This window comes from Diabrotica undecimpunctata, chromosome 10, assembly GCF_040954645.1.
Source record: "Diabrotica undecimpunctata isolate CICGRU chromosome 10, icDiaUnde3, whole genome shotgun sequence".
Classification (NCBI taxonomy): Eukaryota; Metazoa; Arthropoda; class Insecta; order Coleoptera; family Chrysomelidae; genus Diabrotica; species Diabrotica undecimpunctata.
This window is the reverse complement of record NC_092812.1, coordinates 77,346,592-77,363,133: the sequence shown is the minus strand read 5'-3', so window position 1 is coordinate 77,363,133 and position 16,542 is coordinate 77,346,592. Positions and strand designations below refer to the sequence as shown.

The following is a 16,542-nucleotide window of genomic DNA, read 5'->3' as shown; positions in this document are numbered from 1 at the left end:
TATATATATATATATATATATATATATATATATATATATATATATATATATATAACAAAGTAAGAAAAAGTAGTCCAAAATTTTTGACTAGTTTGGAAAAAATATATGTAAATACTCTTTTCTTTTGGGTGTGGTAGTCAATAAAAACAGAGCTTTGCTAAGGCGTACTATTTATTCTGGATCCAAGCTTTCGGTGGTTTTTTGCCACCTTTATCAAGGTCTACAAAGAAAATTACTATGTTTTAAACAGTTTGAATGGTGCCAAAAAAAAGGCTATAAAAAGTATAAAAAACTTACCCGAATGTAAGATTCGTGGCAGAAACAACAACGTTAAATAACATGATATACTGAAGTTGCAATTACACTTTAAAAATTACTGTTAAAAAAACACTTTAAAATTTCTAAATACGTTAAAAGTTAAAAACAAAATTAAGGACGACATGTTAAAACAGTCGTCGCTGCAGGCTTGATTTCAGTCACATTTCACGAGCAGAAAGAGAACGTGGGTGGACAATTATTGTTTAAATAGTTAGGAGAAAATACAAAAAACAACTTTGAAATTAACGTCTCACAAGATACTGTTTATGAATTTTGAGTATTACCAACTGTATTACCAACTTAAAAATAAGCGGGAAGTTCAAAATGTTATTCATGACATAAGCAATCGAAAGAAAATAGTATTTAGTAAATAGGTTTAGAAAAAATAATAACTCAAAAAAAAAAACAAATCTAAATTAGTAACTGAAGTTTGATCACAAGTATTCAATTAATACTGAAATATTTAACAAAAGAAAAGAACAAAGAAAACTCTGAGATGCAAAATAGCTCAGTCAAAAGTCAATATAAAATTGTAAATTTTGCTAAGATTCTGGCTCTCAGATCTCTTATTAAGATTGTTATTATCACTCTTGCTGATATGTACCATCTCTAAGAAAGTTCTCTTAAATTTATTTTTCTCTCTGGCTAATATTTTTACATTGTTGAAATCTATCTTATGGTCTAGATCGATAGTATGCTCTGCCAAAGCACAAGTAGGTTTGTTTAATCTACAATCACTCTTATGAGAAATAATACGGCTAGACAGATTCCTTCCAGTTTCACCAATGTACGTGGATGGACATTCAGTACATTGAATGCAATAAACAACATCTGTAGTCTCTAGAGTGGTTAGGGGTTGTTTTATTTTGCTATACAGCTGACGTATGGTTTTGATGTTCTTGTTAGCTATTTTGATATTCTTAAAGTCTTTAAAAATCTTAGTGAGTTCAACGGTTAGTTTTGGAATACATGGAAGGGCATAAAAATACACACTTGTTGAAGCTGAATTATTTTGTGCTGAGGGCACTGATTGTGACATAGTAAGTCTGTTGTTTCTATTAACAAAGGGAACATTAAAAATTAATTTATTAATCAGTCTTAGAGGATATGAATTTTCAACAAAAATATTACGTAAGAGGTTGAGATCATGTTGGAGATAATCCGGATGAGATAACCTTTTGACACGTTCTTTCATCGCTAGGACTAAAGCTAGGACTCTTTGCCTTTCCTTGACATGAGATTGCATAGATGTGAGGATAATGTTGTGAAAACACAATGGTATAGAAAACCCATATGTAGCAATAGATTCATAAGCTACCACTCTCACCATCCTCCGAGGATGAAAACTAATTTAGTCCTAGCGATGAAAGAACGTGTCAAAAGGTTATCTCATCCGGATTATCTCCAACATGATCTCAACCTCTTACGTAATATTTTTGTTGAAAATTCATATCCTCTAAGACTGATTAATAAATTAATTTTTAATGTTCCCTTTGTTAATAGAAACAACAGACTTACTATGTCACAATCAGTGCCCTCAGCACAAAATAATTCAGCTTCAACAAGTGTGTATTTTTATGCCCTTCCATGTATTCCAAAACTAATCGTTGAACTCACTAAGATTTTTAAAGACTTTAAGAATATCAAAATAGCTAACAAGAACATCAAAACCATACGTCAGCTGTATAGCAAAATAAAACAACCCCTAACCACTCTAGAGACTACAGATGTTGTTTATTGCATTCAATGTACTGAATGTCCATCCACGTACATTGGTGAAACTGGAAGGAATCTGTCTAGCCGTATTATTTCTCATAAGAGTGATTGTAGATTAAACAAACCTACTTGTGCTTTGGCAGAGCATACTATCGATCTAGACCATAAGATAGATTTCAACAATGTAAAAATATTAGCCAGAGAGAAAAATAAATTTAAGAGAACTTTCTTAGAGATGGTACATATCAGCAAGAGTGATAATAACAATCTTAATAAGAGATCTGAGATCCAGAATCTTAGCAAAATTTACAATTTTATATTGACTTTTGACTGAGCTATTTTGCATCTCAGAGTTTTCTTTGTTCTTTTCTTTTGTTAAATATTTCAGTATTAATTGAATACTTGTGATCAAACTTCAGTTACTAATTTAGATTTGTTTTTTTTTTTGAGTTATTATTTTTTCTAAACCTATTTACTAAATACTATTTTCTTTCGATTGCTTATGTCATGAATAACATTTTGAACTTCCCGCTTATTTTTAAGTTGGTAATACAGTTGGTAGTACTCAAAATTCATAAACAGTATCTTGTGAGACGTTAATTTCAAAGTTGTTTTTTGTATTTTCTCCTAACTATTTAAACAATAATTGTCCACCCACGTTCTCTTTCTGCTCGTGAAATGTGACTGAAATCAAGCCTGCAGCGACGACTGTTTTAACATGTCGTCCTTAATTTTGTTTTTAACTTTTAACGTATTTAGAAATTAAAGTGTTTTTTTAACAGTAATTTTTAAAGTGTAATTGCAACTTCAGTATATCATGTTATTTAACGTTGTTGTTTCTGCCACGAATCTTACATTCGGGTAAGTTTTTTATACTTTTTATAGCCTTTTTTTTGGCACCATTCAAACTGTTTAAAACATAGTAATTTTCTTTGTAGACCTTGATAAAGGTGGCAAAAAACCACCGGATTCAGAATAAATAGTACGCCTTAGCAAAGCTCTGTTTTTATTGACTACCACACCCAAAAGAAAAGAGTATTTACATATATTTTATATATATATATATATATATATATATATATATATATATATATAATTTAAATAGAGTTGGAGCAGCAACCTTGACGTAGCCCTTTCGTCACAGCAAATCCAGATGATAGGGTATTGCCAATTTTAATTCGAGATGTCAACTATTATCTAAGTTTTGTAGGGCGTTTTGTTTTATGAGCGTGTGATTTATATTGATATCGCGAAGTACTAATATAAATTATGGTAATAATTAAAACCGGCACTATTACTCAAAGGAATTTAATACCACAAAAGTCTTACTGTAAGGATGCTAGACGTCTCAGATGTTTTTTATAAATATTAAAGTCATGGAAAAGGAAATTTTAAGGTATGGAAATATCAGTCAAAGACAGCATTTTAGATTTTCATTAATTTTGTTTTTTTATCGTTAAGGGAGAGCCCATATTATTCACTGCACCTTAATATTTTATTCGTTCTACTTTTTTTAGATTTTTGCCTATGCCCTCAACTAAGAGCGAGAAATATTTTAAGAACAACAAGTGCAAACTTTATAAAACAATAATACTCCCAGTGCTCACTTACGGATTGGAAACATAGGCAATGACGACTTGAGATGAACAATTACTACGAATCTTTGAAATAAAAGTATTGAGGACCATGTATGGCGGAGTTAACAAACAGGGTCTATGGAGAAGGCGATATAATTTCGAACTCTATAGACTTTTTGGTGATGCAGATATCGCAAAAACTATTAAAATAAATCATTCAATGACTTGAGTGTATTCTGGTGTGTATGATTCTTAGAGAGTTTTTAACGTGTGTGACATAAGACTAATTTTTCAGCAGTCTTTGTATTCTTTTGAATTTTTCTTCTTTGCTAGGCATATAAGTGTCGATTTTAACATTTCTCGAGTGATGACTCCTGTTGTGTACATTTTATTGAATAATCCCACTCAAATAAGGCACTGGAAAATAAAGCAAATCAGAAGGAATAAATGCTTGTCTGTTGTCTCTAAAAGCGTGTCTTGTTCATACTACGGAGGTGGTACTAGAACCGAAGACAAACTCAGAGAGAGAAAGGCAGAATGCTGAAGCAAACTTTCCACTTAATAGAGTGATATTACTGCGGAGTGCTATTTACTTTACATGACAGACTTAACAGTGACTTAACATCACTATATGGCATCACTTCTGAACTATGTAGAACTCGCTTAATATATTAATTTTGTAAAATAAAGGCGTTATTTAAAAAGTAATAAATTAGATCCAAAAATTTAGGCCTAATCTTCTACCACAAACTCATGCTTTGTCATTAAAACTGGATCTTTACTGATTGAACTATCGTCTTAAAAATAAATTTGTAACGAAAAAATAGATACTGAAAGGTAACCGACCACACCCTTAATATTTCAAAGGGTTATTTATTTAGGTAAAAAGGGTATTAAACCGTAATAAAATGATAAAAGGGGAATAAAAGTAAAAAGAGGAAGACAAATAAAATTTTTAGATACACACAAAAATCCTTTAAATTTATTTTTCTTCCAAGGTGGCAGACGTAGTGCTTAGATCGCAATCGATTCGGGTCTTAAAAGACTTGGTTAGTCTTGGAATGTACCTGCATATTCAGTTTCAACATTATTTATTTATTTATTTTTAGAATATTGATAGTTGACTTCGACATTCATCATGGAAATGGAACACAAGATCTCACGTTTGAACGTAATGACATAATGTATATTTCCATACATCGCTTTGATAGTGCTAAATTTTTCCCATTTTGTAAAAAAGGGGACGTTGACAACATTGGCACTGGCTTGGGCGAAGGTTACAACGTTAACATTCCATTTAATTCGGTGAGATATTTTACTGTACTGTAGAAAATATTTAGTTTAATTATTTATAATTAGTTTTAGTACCCTTTCTTTTAAATTTTAAAAAGTACGAATTTTCCAAAAAGGTAGATCCAAATATGTATTGACTTAGATATAGTTTGTTTTTGCAGCAGTTTAAAGCAGTTTGCTGGCAGTTTTCAAAGTGTTGTAGTTTTTTTAAATTGGTTCTCTTTCTTTCTCTTAACACAAAGATATTTGCCATTTTAAAAGTAGATGAGTACGATCGAGTATTCTGAGAGATTGTGTGGTCGGCTTTGAATAACAAGTGTTTTCAACAACTCATCTTTTTTCGTGCGACAACTAGAAATTGTAAGAGAGATATACGAATTTTAAGTGCCATTTTAGCAGTTTTTAATCCGGTACATCATATAATTCCCATTGTCTTTAAAGTTTAGGAGAAAGGCGTTAGTGGATCGAAAATTGTATTGATCCTTCACTCTATCACTGGCTGGCTGGATATATTGTCGGACAAGGTCGTGAATATTATTAATCATTAACTTCATTTGACCGACGTATACTTCGACTGTGATGTCTTCCTTGAAAAGTTTGTATCCGAACTCAAGATCATAGTGCAGACGATAGTTTCATTGGCAGCTCTCATCAGTTTCATTGATCCCACTTTGGAAAATGATTTGCCCATTTATTCGATTCATCCTTTTTACCATTCCATCTGACTTAAGATACAAATCTATCATTCTGGTGTTATTGGCATCAATAAATGAACAAGAGTTTTGGAAAAGCCTCGATTCGAAACTTCGCCGTTGTTCCAAATGGATTTCTAAGGTTACACTAAAACTGCCGAAGAATTCTTTAACCAGTATATCTGCAACCCTAGAAGCCTAAGATTAAATGTGCCTCAGTATATTTTGTAAAGTAATCCATTAGCACAAGAATATACTTATTTCTAGGATCTCTATGGGACTACTAAATATACCGTTTCATGAGTACCCTCTTTTTATCAACCTTTGCTCTTCTAGACCATCTATACGTTATAGATCTTCTGTACGTTATCAAATATTTTACAAACTTCTTGAAATTTTTCGGTATTATTCAATGAATTTTTCAAGTTGTCTTTTTAAAAAGTTGTTCGAATTTTTTGTCGTTCTAGAATTAATAATTCCTCGTCGGTCTATGTAGAAACTTCATCTACAGCTTTCCTAGATGTTTCTTTAATCAATTTGGTTTTGTTGAATTTCTCATCGTTGTTTTTAGAAACCTAATTCTTCAGCTGTTTTTATGAAATTTTTTTGATCATTTTTATGGCTGCTTCGTCTGCTTACCAAGTCTCCGTTCTTGATGAGAACCACCTTTAATCAATCATTCTTGAAGGACCTCCTTCCTATTCACAAAACTGTCTGTACCGAAAACCGAATAACTAACATACTGTTAAAACTTATTTTTAGTTTATGAATTATTTAAACGAATAATGCCTCTCACTGACATCACTGATACGTTAATTTCAAATGCATTTGTTTATACAATATTTATTTGTACAATTAGTTTTTTTTAAACCTATTTACAGATTAACTCTCTAAATAAAAAAAAACGTGTTTATATAATCCCAATATAATGCCCATAAGTATTCGATATCTGCCTGGCAGATAGTGGAATAGTTGAGATGTCCCTGAAGGATAAATTCTATTATTCCGCTACCGTTTTTTCAGTATCTACTATACATAAATAACAATTATTATTGTTTATCGAGTTCCTTGTGGACAAAACTAGAAAAACCAGTCACTCTTTCTGCTGTAAAAACAAACCTTTGAATATAGTCATATCCCAGCGAGAAGTCACTAACATTTTATTTTTATGAGATATTTGAACTTAAACATAAAATGTTCACTAGAAATCAGGTGTTTAAAATTTTGTGTTACAACCTGGTTTAGTGTTCGATTTAATAATATTTTTAGTATTTTGTTAAATAGTGATTTTTTGCATAAACAACAATAATGAGTTTTGGTAATAAACATTTATTACATAATACATCGTAATAAGTTACAATCAACAAGAATATTAAAAAAGCTTCTTATCTTCGTCATCCTCAACGGTTGGCTCGGTTATTGTGTCTGGTATATTATTGGCTGTTGGTAGAGATGCACACCATCCAAGCAATTTGGTATAATTTCTCTTTTTACTAAGCCCTCCTTTTTCTGGTTACTAATAGGCAGCAGTTGAAGCTGTTTTAATGTCATTCACACAATTTTCCGACCTCTACCGCGTACGTTCAGTACAATGCAGGGCTCTGTGCGACTGTAGCGAAATGTTATTATGTCTGGATTGGCTTTTTCATATCGCAAAAACTTGATTTCAAACCATATGACTGTGTTACCATTCTTACCTTTCAGACGATTTTTAATTGTGCATTTTGAGAGGTCTTAAAGATTCGACATATCAGAAAAATGCAGCTGTTGACATGGTAGGGATGGGCGGAGCTTCTGTTTCTATTTGATCTGGCTTTTTTATTATGTTCATCGGCTCCATAACAGAATTAACAGACACATGCCTTTTTTTCCTTTCAATGGCACTATGCATGCTGTCAAATTCTATGAAAAAATGTCCGGATTTTGGGTCAAATAGAGCAGAAGTGCAGAGATGTGCTAATTACGATTTTGACCCTCACAAGTGTCTGAAAACAATGAAAGCTCTTTAATATTCTTTGGAAGTCAATTAATCCACTGCATAAAATCTGTACCAATTTAATTGCTGCCTCTTCTACCATTCACCTGAGAGCACAGGATGGAATATGCTTCGTTTGGAAACTGTGACTCATAAACAGTGAAATTATAAAGGTAGAGTTCACCACACTAATATAACAGACACTCTTCACCACTTATTTGAAGAACACTCTGTAAGTCAAGCGTTGCAGATATAAATGTGGGTCATTTTCAAATCTGATCGTATCTTCTTTAGCAATTGTGGCCTGCCTTTTTCTTTCTAAGTGGGCATTTTATTTTTTTGTTCTAATGCAGGTGTTATAGAATCCCCTCGTTTTGCGTCTCTAAATTTATAACAGGGGGTACATTTTTCCCTTTTTGGCTCGAAAAATGAAAATTTGTAACATTCGCAAAAATTTGTTCTGTACTTTGAATAACTCACTGGAATTCAATTATTTTTATTGCAATGGACGACATGGAAGACATTTTTCTAATAGACAATTTTGTATCTAAGTGACATCTGTGAGTATTTTTCCTACATGAATTAAACTCTATTGTAAGAAATATCTCGATGTGTTGTTTCACAGCAGCCACATCTTCTTGTTTAATTTTATTATGAGATTTGTTACCTCGTCTATTTTCTGCAGTAGGAACACCATCGATAGAACCTTCAAAGGCCTTATAAATCGGACCTTACTAATTTTAAGAGTGTTTTGAAAGAAATTCTAACAGACTCGATATTTCTTATCATTGCTTATAGGAAAGTAGCTCTGCTGCACTTTCTCTTTTTATTAATGTGTCAAAGGTCTCGCCGGTTCCTTTGTTTGAGGCATTTTTAAAATGAAATCCTTCTGTCTTCTGATATTTCCTATCATTGCTTATAAGAAAGTATGCTCTGCTATACTTTCTCTTTTTATTAATTGAAACATTTGCCGCAAGCTTCGCCGGTTCCTTTGTTTGATCCATTTTTAAAATGAAATCTTTCTTTTATAATTAGAAAGAGACCAGTACTTTTTACAAATACTGATCCTATTCATTTCCTAAAAAAAAATTACTACATTTAAATTTACAAGATTGACAGTTTATTGGTTGTGGGACCTTTGCTGGCTTATACCTTTTTTTGTTTTATACGGCAAATATATTTATTTTTCTACTCAATATGTTTTGATGACCATTTAGAGGAACTAACTTTTCTACATCGAGGAAACGCTTTCTTTAGAGGTGTATTCTTATCATTATTCCCAACAGAATTATAATGTCGCTTGTTTCTTTTATATTAGTTAATTCTTAATATCTAAAACTATATCACATTGCACCATTTTCCTACAAGAAGGACTTTCATAATCCTTCATTCATACAATCCTAAAATTGATACACCTAATAAATACCTTTTTCTGTTCAAGGCAAGTTGTACCAGTTTTAAGAATCGGGAACTCATATTTTTAACTATTAAACTTCAAAAATCAGTTAGTATAACAATATCTCACAAGAAAGGTCACCGAGGATTTTTTTTGCATAGACTTTTATGTCATTCAGCCAGACTCAACATGGTAGAAAAGGTTAGAGGAAACTCAGACACCGAGGATTAATTTGTTAACAAAATAATTAAACACGTGTTGACTCATTAACTGCATATCAATAACTGAGAAAAAGAAATGTCAGATCAAACACAGCAGTAGCTTATTATTTTGCAAAAAATTACTACGTGCCATTAATGAGTTTTAACCCTGTTAGTTACTGACAGTAGTCTTGGCTGCTTAATATTTCCTGTATTAACGGGTTAATGCTTTTTAGTGACTTTTATAATAGAAATATGTAATAAATTTCATTCACTCGGAACAGTCAATGACTTTTTTTACCAAATTTCAGTTAGTGGCTTTTCGATGACGATATGTCTGAAACATAGTTATTCTAAACATTTATTTTAAGATAAATCACTTTTACCAAAACATTTTATCTTTAGGGGAATAAGACTGATGTCGACTATTGGGCTGTGTGGCATAAACTGGTACTTCCTTTGGCCTACTCATACGATCCACAATTTGTAATTGTATCAGCTGGATTTGATGCCGCATATTTTGATCCCTTGGGAAATGGCTATAAAGTTAGTCCTGAAATGTACGGACAGTTTATTCAAACACTCAAACCTCTAGCTTGCGGAAAACAGCTAATACTCCTGGAAGGAGGATATCACCTTGAGAGTACTGCTCTTTCCATGACTATGTGTGTTAAAGCACTTCTAGGCAAGTTTAATTTACCAGTGACTAAATAGCATGTGGTCTATAAATATAGCATCTTAAATATAACATTGTAAATAATATATGACCAAATACCAAAACGAAGTTGAATAGAAATTTTATCCAAAAGTAAAACATGAAAACTTGAATTCTTATCAAATAAGAGTAACATTTACACCCTTTGTTGTAGGTGATCCTTTACCAGTTCCAAGATTTGATGAGAAGATAGGAGCGGAGACGCGAGCGACCATTAAAGAAGTCTTAAATACTCATAAAAGCAACTGGAAATTCTTGCAAGTTAACAAAAACATTGCGAACTTTGCATGTACTGATGATCAATACCATTTATTGGAGACAGCTTTAGAAGAAGAAATCAACGGAAGGGGATCTGTTGAAAATTTTAGGAAAAAAATTACGGCTATTATTAAGAATTAAATTATGTTTATGTTAGTTATGTTATGTTAATTAAAGTTAACAGTTAATTAATAAATTAATTATTCAAATTTGTTTCAAAAGGGTTGCTGTAGTAACTGTCTATTTTATAACAAAATGTATTTAATACTTTTTAATTGCATAATAAACGGGTTATGTCAGAGGGTACAAATAAATAATATTGAAAAAAGGCATATTCCTAATAAATCGTCTTTTTTAATATACTTTGTACAAACCGGTATTTATTTTCATAATAATATACGATATAATGTTCCTTAAATCTGTTAATTACAATTGTTGAACTACGCTTTATATTTGTTAAATTTTAATAAAAGTAATTTTTTAAATTGTATTTTATTCCATCTCGTACACAAATAAATCAAGAAAATGAATTACGCAAAAAATATTATAGACAACTATGAAAAACAAAGCGGAAATATGAGAATAATATAAAACAAACCAAAAAGACAGACAAAAATGAAATCTATAGAATAAAAAATAGGTTGCACAGTAAAAGTAATAGAAAATTTTACAATAAGCGCGCGCCCAAGTTAAACTACTCAGTGGTAGGAAGAAATTTGAAAATATTTAAACGCCTTTCAAAAGGAAACTAAGTTCCTGTAGCTCGCTGTATACCATGTATCACAAAAAATTTATTTAAAAATTCTTATATTCTATCATCAGTGTGTCTAAGTGTACATGTTTTGAGCCACTAAATATTTGGGTAAAAACCCGTTAAATGTTATTAATTTAAATTTAAGTTACATTATTGGATCTTATACTATGATGTTAAAGTTACAATTGGAATTGATAACATGGCAACGTAAGACTCTACTGGAGGTTGCTGGTCCTGAGACAAAGTGTGTTAATGATTTTATAAACAAATATAAAAAAGACAAAAAGTTGTAAAATAGGTATTTCATTCTATTGCCGTCCCGTTTTTAATTCAATATTATACTACAAAAAAGTTGGGAGTAGGTTTATAGACCCCCTAAAATCTACGCCTCTTCAGTTTTGTAGTCTGGTACCTAACACATAATATAAATTTTCATAAAAAAATGAAACCGTTAAGGAGCAATATTAAAAAATTCGGTTTTATTTTGTAACTTTATCTGGGTGCACTTTTGCATATACGTAAATTAGATTAATTACTATTTAAATGGGAATAAGCCACAATTAAAGGTTAAAATACGTTTATTGACGTTTCAATTTACACTCCGGAAATCGTTCTCAAAATACAAACATTAGTAAATTAAACAAATTTTGTCTAATGTTTGTATTTTGAGAACGATTTCCGAAGTGGAAATTGAAACGTCAATAAACGTATTTTAACCTTTAATTGTGGCTTATTCCCATTTAAATAGTAATTAATTTAAAATGCCACAAGAAAATAGCTTCAGAACAATACGTAAATTATGCCAAATCGACTTATTTTCATCCCTAAAAATCGTGGTATAATTTGTGACCAGCCTTTTTGTGACACCCTGTACAACTGTCTTTCTTTTCCACCTTTAACATCGACCTTGCGCAAAGCTATAAACTAAAAGGGTTAAAAATATAAAAGTATAATAAGTGAGCCTAACATTTTTTTTTATTTTTAATAATCTATGAATCATATAAACAAAATCTTTATTGTCGTGCACAAAATCGTAAAATGAATTGTCATCTTAAATGGTTCTATGAAAAAGAACCAAAGTTAAAATATAGATTAAATAAACTACAAAAATAAAATATAACAATATTTTTAATTAAACTTGTACTTTAGAACAGAATAAATAACTAATTTTAATATTTGTTTTGTCTTAAATAGACCTAACTATAAAAATTATCACGTTGCTGATAGAGAGGCAGAGGCGTTAAAGGAGACAAATCTTCCTCCTCTACATTCATCTTTTCGGCACTCGACTTTGTAACTGTTGCATTTACTAAAAAATATTAAGAATAGTAACTTTAGTTTCATAGAGCTAACTGAGCCATTGGCTTTATTATGTACATCAATTATTCAAACATCAACTCTAGATCAACATCTAGGTTCAAACCGATATTAGTAACAGAAAATATATAAAAAACATGTAATTATGTATGTAAATATAACAAGGATGTACCACTCTTAACGTGATGGAGCCTAATGGAGAAACTGTCAATGATATTAAAAATTCCGTCGGCTCCAAATAAAAATTAGTGAGGCATATACAGGGTGTCCCAACCTTTTTATTAATAAATTTCAAAAATAAAGTTGCGCAAAAACGTAGTACATATATCTAAAATTTTAGGGGACGTTTATAAAAATAACGTAAAATATAGTGTTCCATTTAAGGTAACGTAGTCATCATCACCAAAGTCTTGCAGTCATAAAAGTTTTCATCCTTGTACTTTTTACACATTGCTAATTTTTGAGCTATCTTCTTAAAAGTTATCTCTCTTGTAGCTCTAAGATTTGATATGATATATGAATAAATGAAACAATACTCCAAATATCTGTTAACACTTAAAATTTCCTCTCCTTCAAGTGTCATGTTCTCCACGAATATTGAACCGTTATTCCTGGGTCATGTTGCTTCTATCTGGGTCAAGGTGGCCTTTAATTATTAACTGCAGTTGATTATATTTCGCATTTCTCATAATTTTCTAATCTTTTACATATGGTATCATGTCTTATTTACATTGTTTTAAAATTTTAGAAAGGTCTTTATGGCCTACTCAATTGCCCCTGACTTGTTCAGTGTTGTCCCACTGTTCATTTAACAGTAAACCAAGCAACTAATGTATTTAAGAGTTGCAACTCTCTCGATAATATTGTTGTTCACTGTGATTTTATCATATAAGTTTAATTAGACTTAATCACTAACATCCATTTTGGCTTGTTAACTTTAGTTTTAGACCAAAGCTGGCACTTTAATAGACACTATATATTAGCAATTATTCGATTATCTCTTCCCTATTGTCTTCTTGAAATTGTCTGTAAGAATGTTAGGCTATACTGTGTTAAAGCTTTTCCATAGTCGATGAAATAGGTATAGACATCAACATTAAGAACACCTTGCATACTTCTAGTAAAAAATAAAGCTTCTCGTATTCCAAAACTGTTTCTGAAACAAAATTGTATGGCTCCAATGGACAGATGATATAGAATGGAACCATAGAATAGATGAGATAAAAAAATATAAAATATTCAGGAAACATAACGTAAATATTTAATAATAAAAGCTATACATAAAAAGATTGAGACTACTATAACATTATTCAGCGTTTACAAAACTAGATATAAACGACAAAACAGTAAGGGGTCAAACAACAAACGATCACAGAAGCACAGTGTCATTAAATCAAGTGCTACAAAGTGATTAATTCATCTAAGACGACAAATGAGGTAAATAACTGTAAGTAGTATTAAACAAGTACATTTAATAACACATTACTCAATAAGTCTTGGGCCTAATTAATAAAACAACGACAGTAAATAAACCACAGTAAACCTTCGTACAGGCGCAGAATGTTGCGGTTCGTGACTTCACGAAACTGATAATGCCGCACTGGATCGTGTAATCGCTACATATAAGTCATCGTTGGAAAGGGAGTGGCCAAAGACGTAAATAATCCAGAGTCGAAGGCGATAGGAAGAATTGCCAAATGGACCTTAAGCCTATAGTGACAAAACACCTTAACGTACAGGGACGTGTGGCATATTATTGAAAACGGGGGAGAGCAACGGTACAACAACATACATAAAAAATTTAACATGAAATCATGCCAAAAAACAGCTTAAAATAAAGGGAAGTGCGAGGTGTCACGTGATGGGATTTAATGAATAGAATACATTAACATAGATAAATCAAACCTGGTCATGTTTGTGTTTTTTATGTCGATTTGACGTCAATTCACCCTGTGGTCTCCAACCTGGATTTTATGAATATTTACTTCTTTAACCACCCCGTTTCCAACAGTACATCATATACGTAACGATAAGCCTGGACGTTTGGGCGTTATGATCTTGTCACGTTACTTCCTGGTCGAGAAACAGTTTAGGTCATCTACTAAAAACTGTTAGGAAAATTGATTCCGATGTTTCTCTAAACCAGTGACACTTATAAATAAGTGGCCCCATTAAGCTCAAATTTTGACAGGTGTAGTTTGAATGAAGATCGGTACTTTTTAAGTCATATGGTGGTTTTTTTATTGGTGGTGCGATCTACATGTCAGGCCAGGAACTTATTAAGTGATATGATATTTGATTGATAGGGAAATCTAAAGGAGGAAATAGGAAAGTCGCTAAATAAATAACAATACACGTGTGTGTAGTAAAAAAGGTTTATGAAAACAAAAACCAAGGACATAACGCTTCATAAAATATGGTGTCAACGTCACCCTACAAAAACAAGGAATGATCAATTATTTTGTCTGAAACAGAAAATTCCCAAAAATAGAATTAATTAATAAAGACTATATTTCCAGAAGATGGGATCCACAGACAGTGCCAGTTCGTTACCGAACATTAGCGACAATCATAAATACTCTTACTTTATATACAGAAGCAACGAAAAGTTGTGTAATTTTTTTTGAAACCATGTGCTCAGGTTCTTTAGCCAGCAGATTCTACTTCTTCCAGGAGCTCTTCTGTCCTGTCCTTCCAGTAATTCCCGAGTTATTATGTATATAATAACTGTGAATCTACAGGCATCACCCTAGGTACATTCTGAGAACCTATACAACGATATACGTCCACTATTTGTATTTTTTTCTTTTCTGTTTTTTTTTCACTCCGGATCATGTGTAATTTCCCCCTTTTTCTTATTCTTTATCCCCATTCCTCTTCGGAAATTTTTATGTTCTCATTTTTTTACATCATATTCTTCCTGCTTTATTTCTAAATATTTTATACATCATACTTTATTCGTACAATTTATTTTTACTTCACTTGTGAAGTAAAAAGTTAGAATTGTAGAAGTAAGTGCCAATTTTATAAAAATGTAAACATCTCATACATTTCCGAATTTGTATTCCATCAGTATTTTCTCAAATATTTTTCTTGATTTTTTTCCCATAGCCCTATATGACGTACCCTCTATAAAGACTTTTATAACAGTTAGTGTTAGAAAAATTAACTAAAATAAAGAAAAACAAACCTTTCACAAGCACTGAAACTGAATGATCTAGCTACACTATGATTGTTCTTCTGAGCTATTGATACCTATGGAAAACAAAGTACAATTATAAAATCATGCTGGGATGCTTAAATAAATTAAAATAAACAAAATAATACAATGTGATTTTCACTGTTACTAGCAACAATTTTACTGATACTTCTACTAAATATATATTTACGCATAGAGGTTACCTGCTACAATTTTACTCATTTCCATCACTTGTTTAGCTAGAATTTGATTTAGTTGTAGTAAATGTTCTCTTTGCTTTTTCTCGTCCATTATTTGAGTGTTTGCTTTGTTACCTATACTACTAGATGGGGTACTCTTTGTTTCTCGATTTTCTAAAAAAAAAACCGTTCGTATAAAGCTAAAATATACAGGGTGTCCCAACAACGTCGGCTACTGGCTATGTCGGAAACTATAGCAGATAAAGTGACAGGAAAAATTATAATTCGACCAAGAAAAATTTACACAAATTTTGGAGATCCAAATATGACCGGTTAGGGCACAGCGTCCGAAGTAAATGAATTTTTACAATACTAATGAATTTTTTGGGTAAATATTTCAATATTTGCTATAATTTTAAAAGCTTAATTAATGATACAGCATGCTGCCTGAAGTATTTTTATCTGCTAATTATACCAATAGAGGGCGCTGTTAATGCTTGTCGAACTTATACAGCTGTATTTTATGCAATTTTCACCGGGATTTAGTGTCTGAGGAATCGTTGGAATTAGCATTTATTTGAATTTTGCAAAATGTAATTAGTATTGAGGTCCGGGCCTGACAAAGTAACTATGAACGAAATGTCTGACTTTCCTACTATTAATGTGTCAAAAACTTAAAAATGTTTAAAAAAACTTGAGGAGGCAGCAAAGAAATTTGGGCTCGTCATTATAATGTAAGAAGAAACCATAAAATTAAAGAGTATCGACGGCAAAGCATATAAACTTGAGGAAGGTGAGTAATTTTAAGTAGATTGGAGTGACAGTTGCATACAAGATAGAGAAACAACATTATTAAATTAGAACGCTGGGAGGGGAACGTGTTGTGTAAGATATATGGAGATGTTTGAAACTATGACAACATATATACCTACGGAAAACAAACCACGAAGTAA

General features: G+C 31.5%; 2 protein-coding genes across 8 annotated transcripts in view; one reads left to right on the top strand and one right to left on the bottom strand.

Moving 5' to 3' along the window:
* HDAC6 (histone deacetylase 6) overlaps nt 1-10,625 on the top strand; it is a 45,967-nt gene extending 35,342 nt beyond the window's left edge. For both annotated transcript variants that reach the window (XM_072546850.1, XM_072546849.1), the window contains exons 11-13: nt 4,721-4,916; nt 9,573-9,852; nt 10,037-10,625. In XM_072546850.1, coding sequence (XP_072402951.1) covers nt 4,721-4,916; nt 9,573-9,852; nt 10,037-10,281 — 721 coding nt within the window. In that variant the 3' untranslated portion in view covers nt 10,282-10,625. The remainder of the gene's footprint in view (nt 1-4,720; nt 4,917-9,572; nt 9,853-10,036) is intronic.
* A 1,265-nt stretch (nt 10,626-11,890) lies between these two features.
* kmr (pleckstrin homology domain-containing family A member kramer) overlaps nt 11,891-16,542 on the bottom strand; it is a 118,675-nt gene continuing 114,023 nt past the window's right edge. For 5 of the 6 annotated variants that reach the window (XM_072546843.1, XM_072546844.1, XM_072546841.1 and 2 more), the window contains 2 exons: nt 15,614-15,763; nt 11,891-12,203 (listed from right to left, as the gene is read on the bottom strand). In XM_072546843.1, coding sequence (XP_072402944.1) covers nt 12,091-12,203; nt 15,614-15,763 — 263 coding nt within the window. In that variant the 3' untranslated portion in view covers nt 11,891-12,090. Of the gene's footprint in view, nt 12,204-15,401; nt 15,467-15,613; nt 15,764-16,542 lie in introns of all 6 variants that reach the window. The other variant, XM_072546845.1, reaches the window with a different exon arrangement.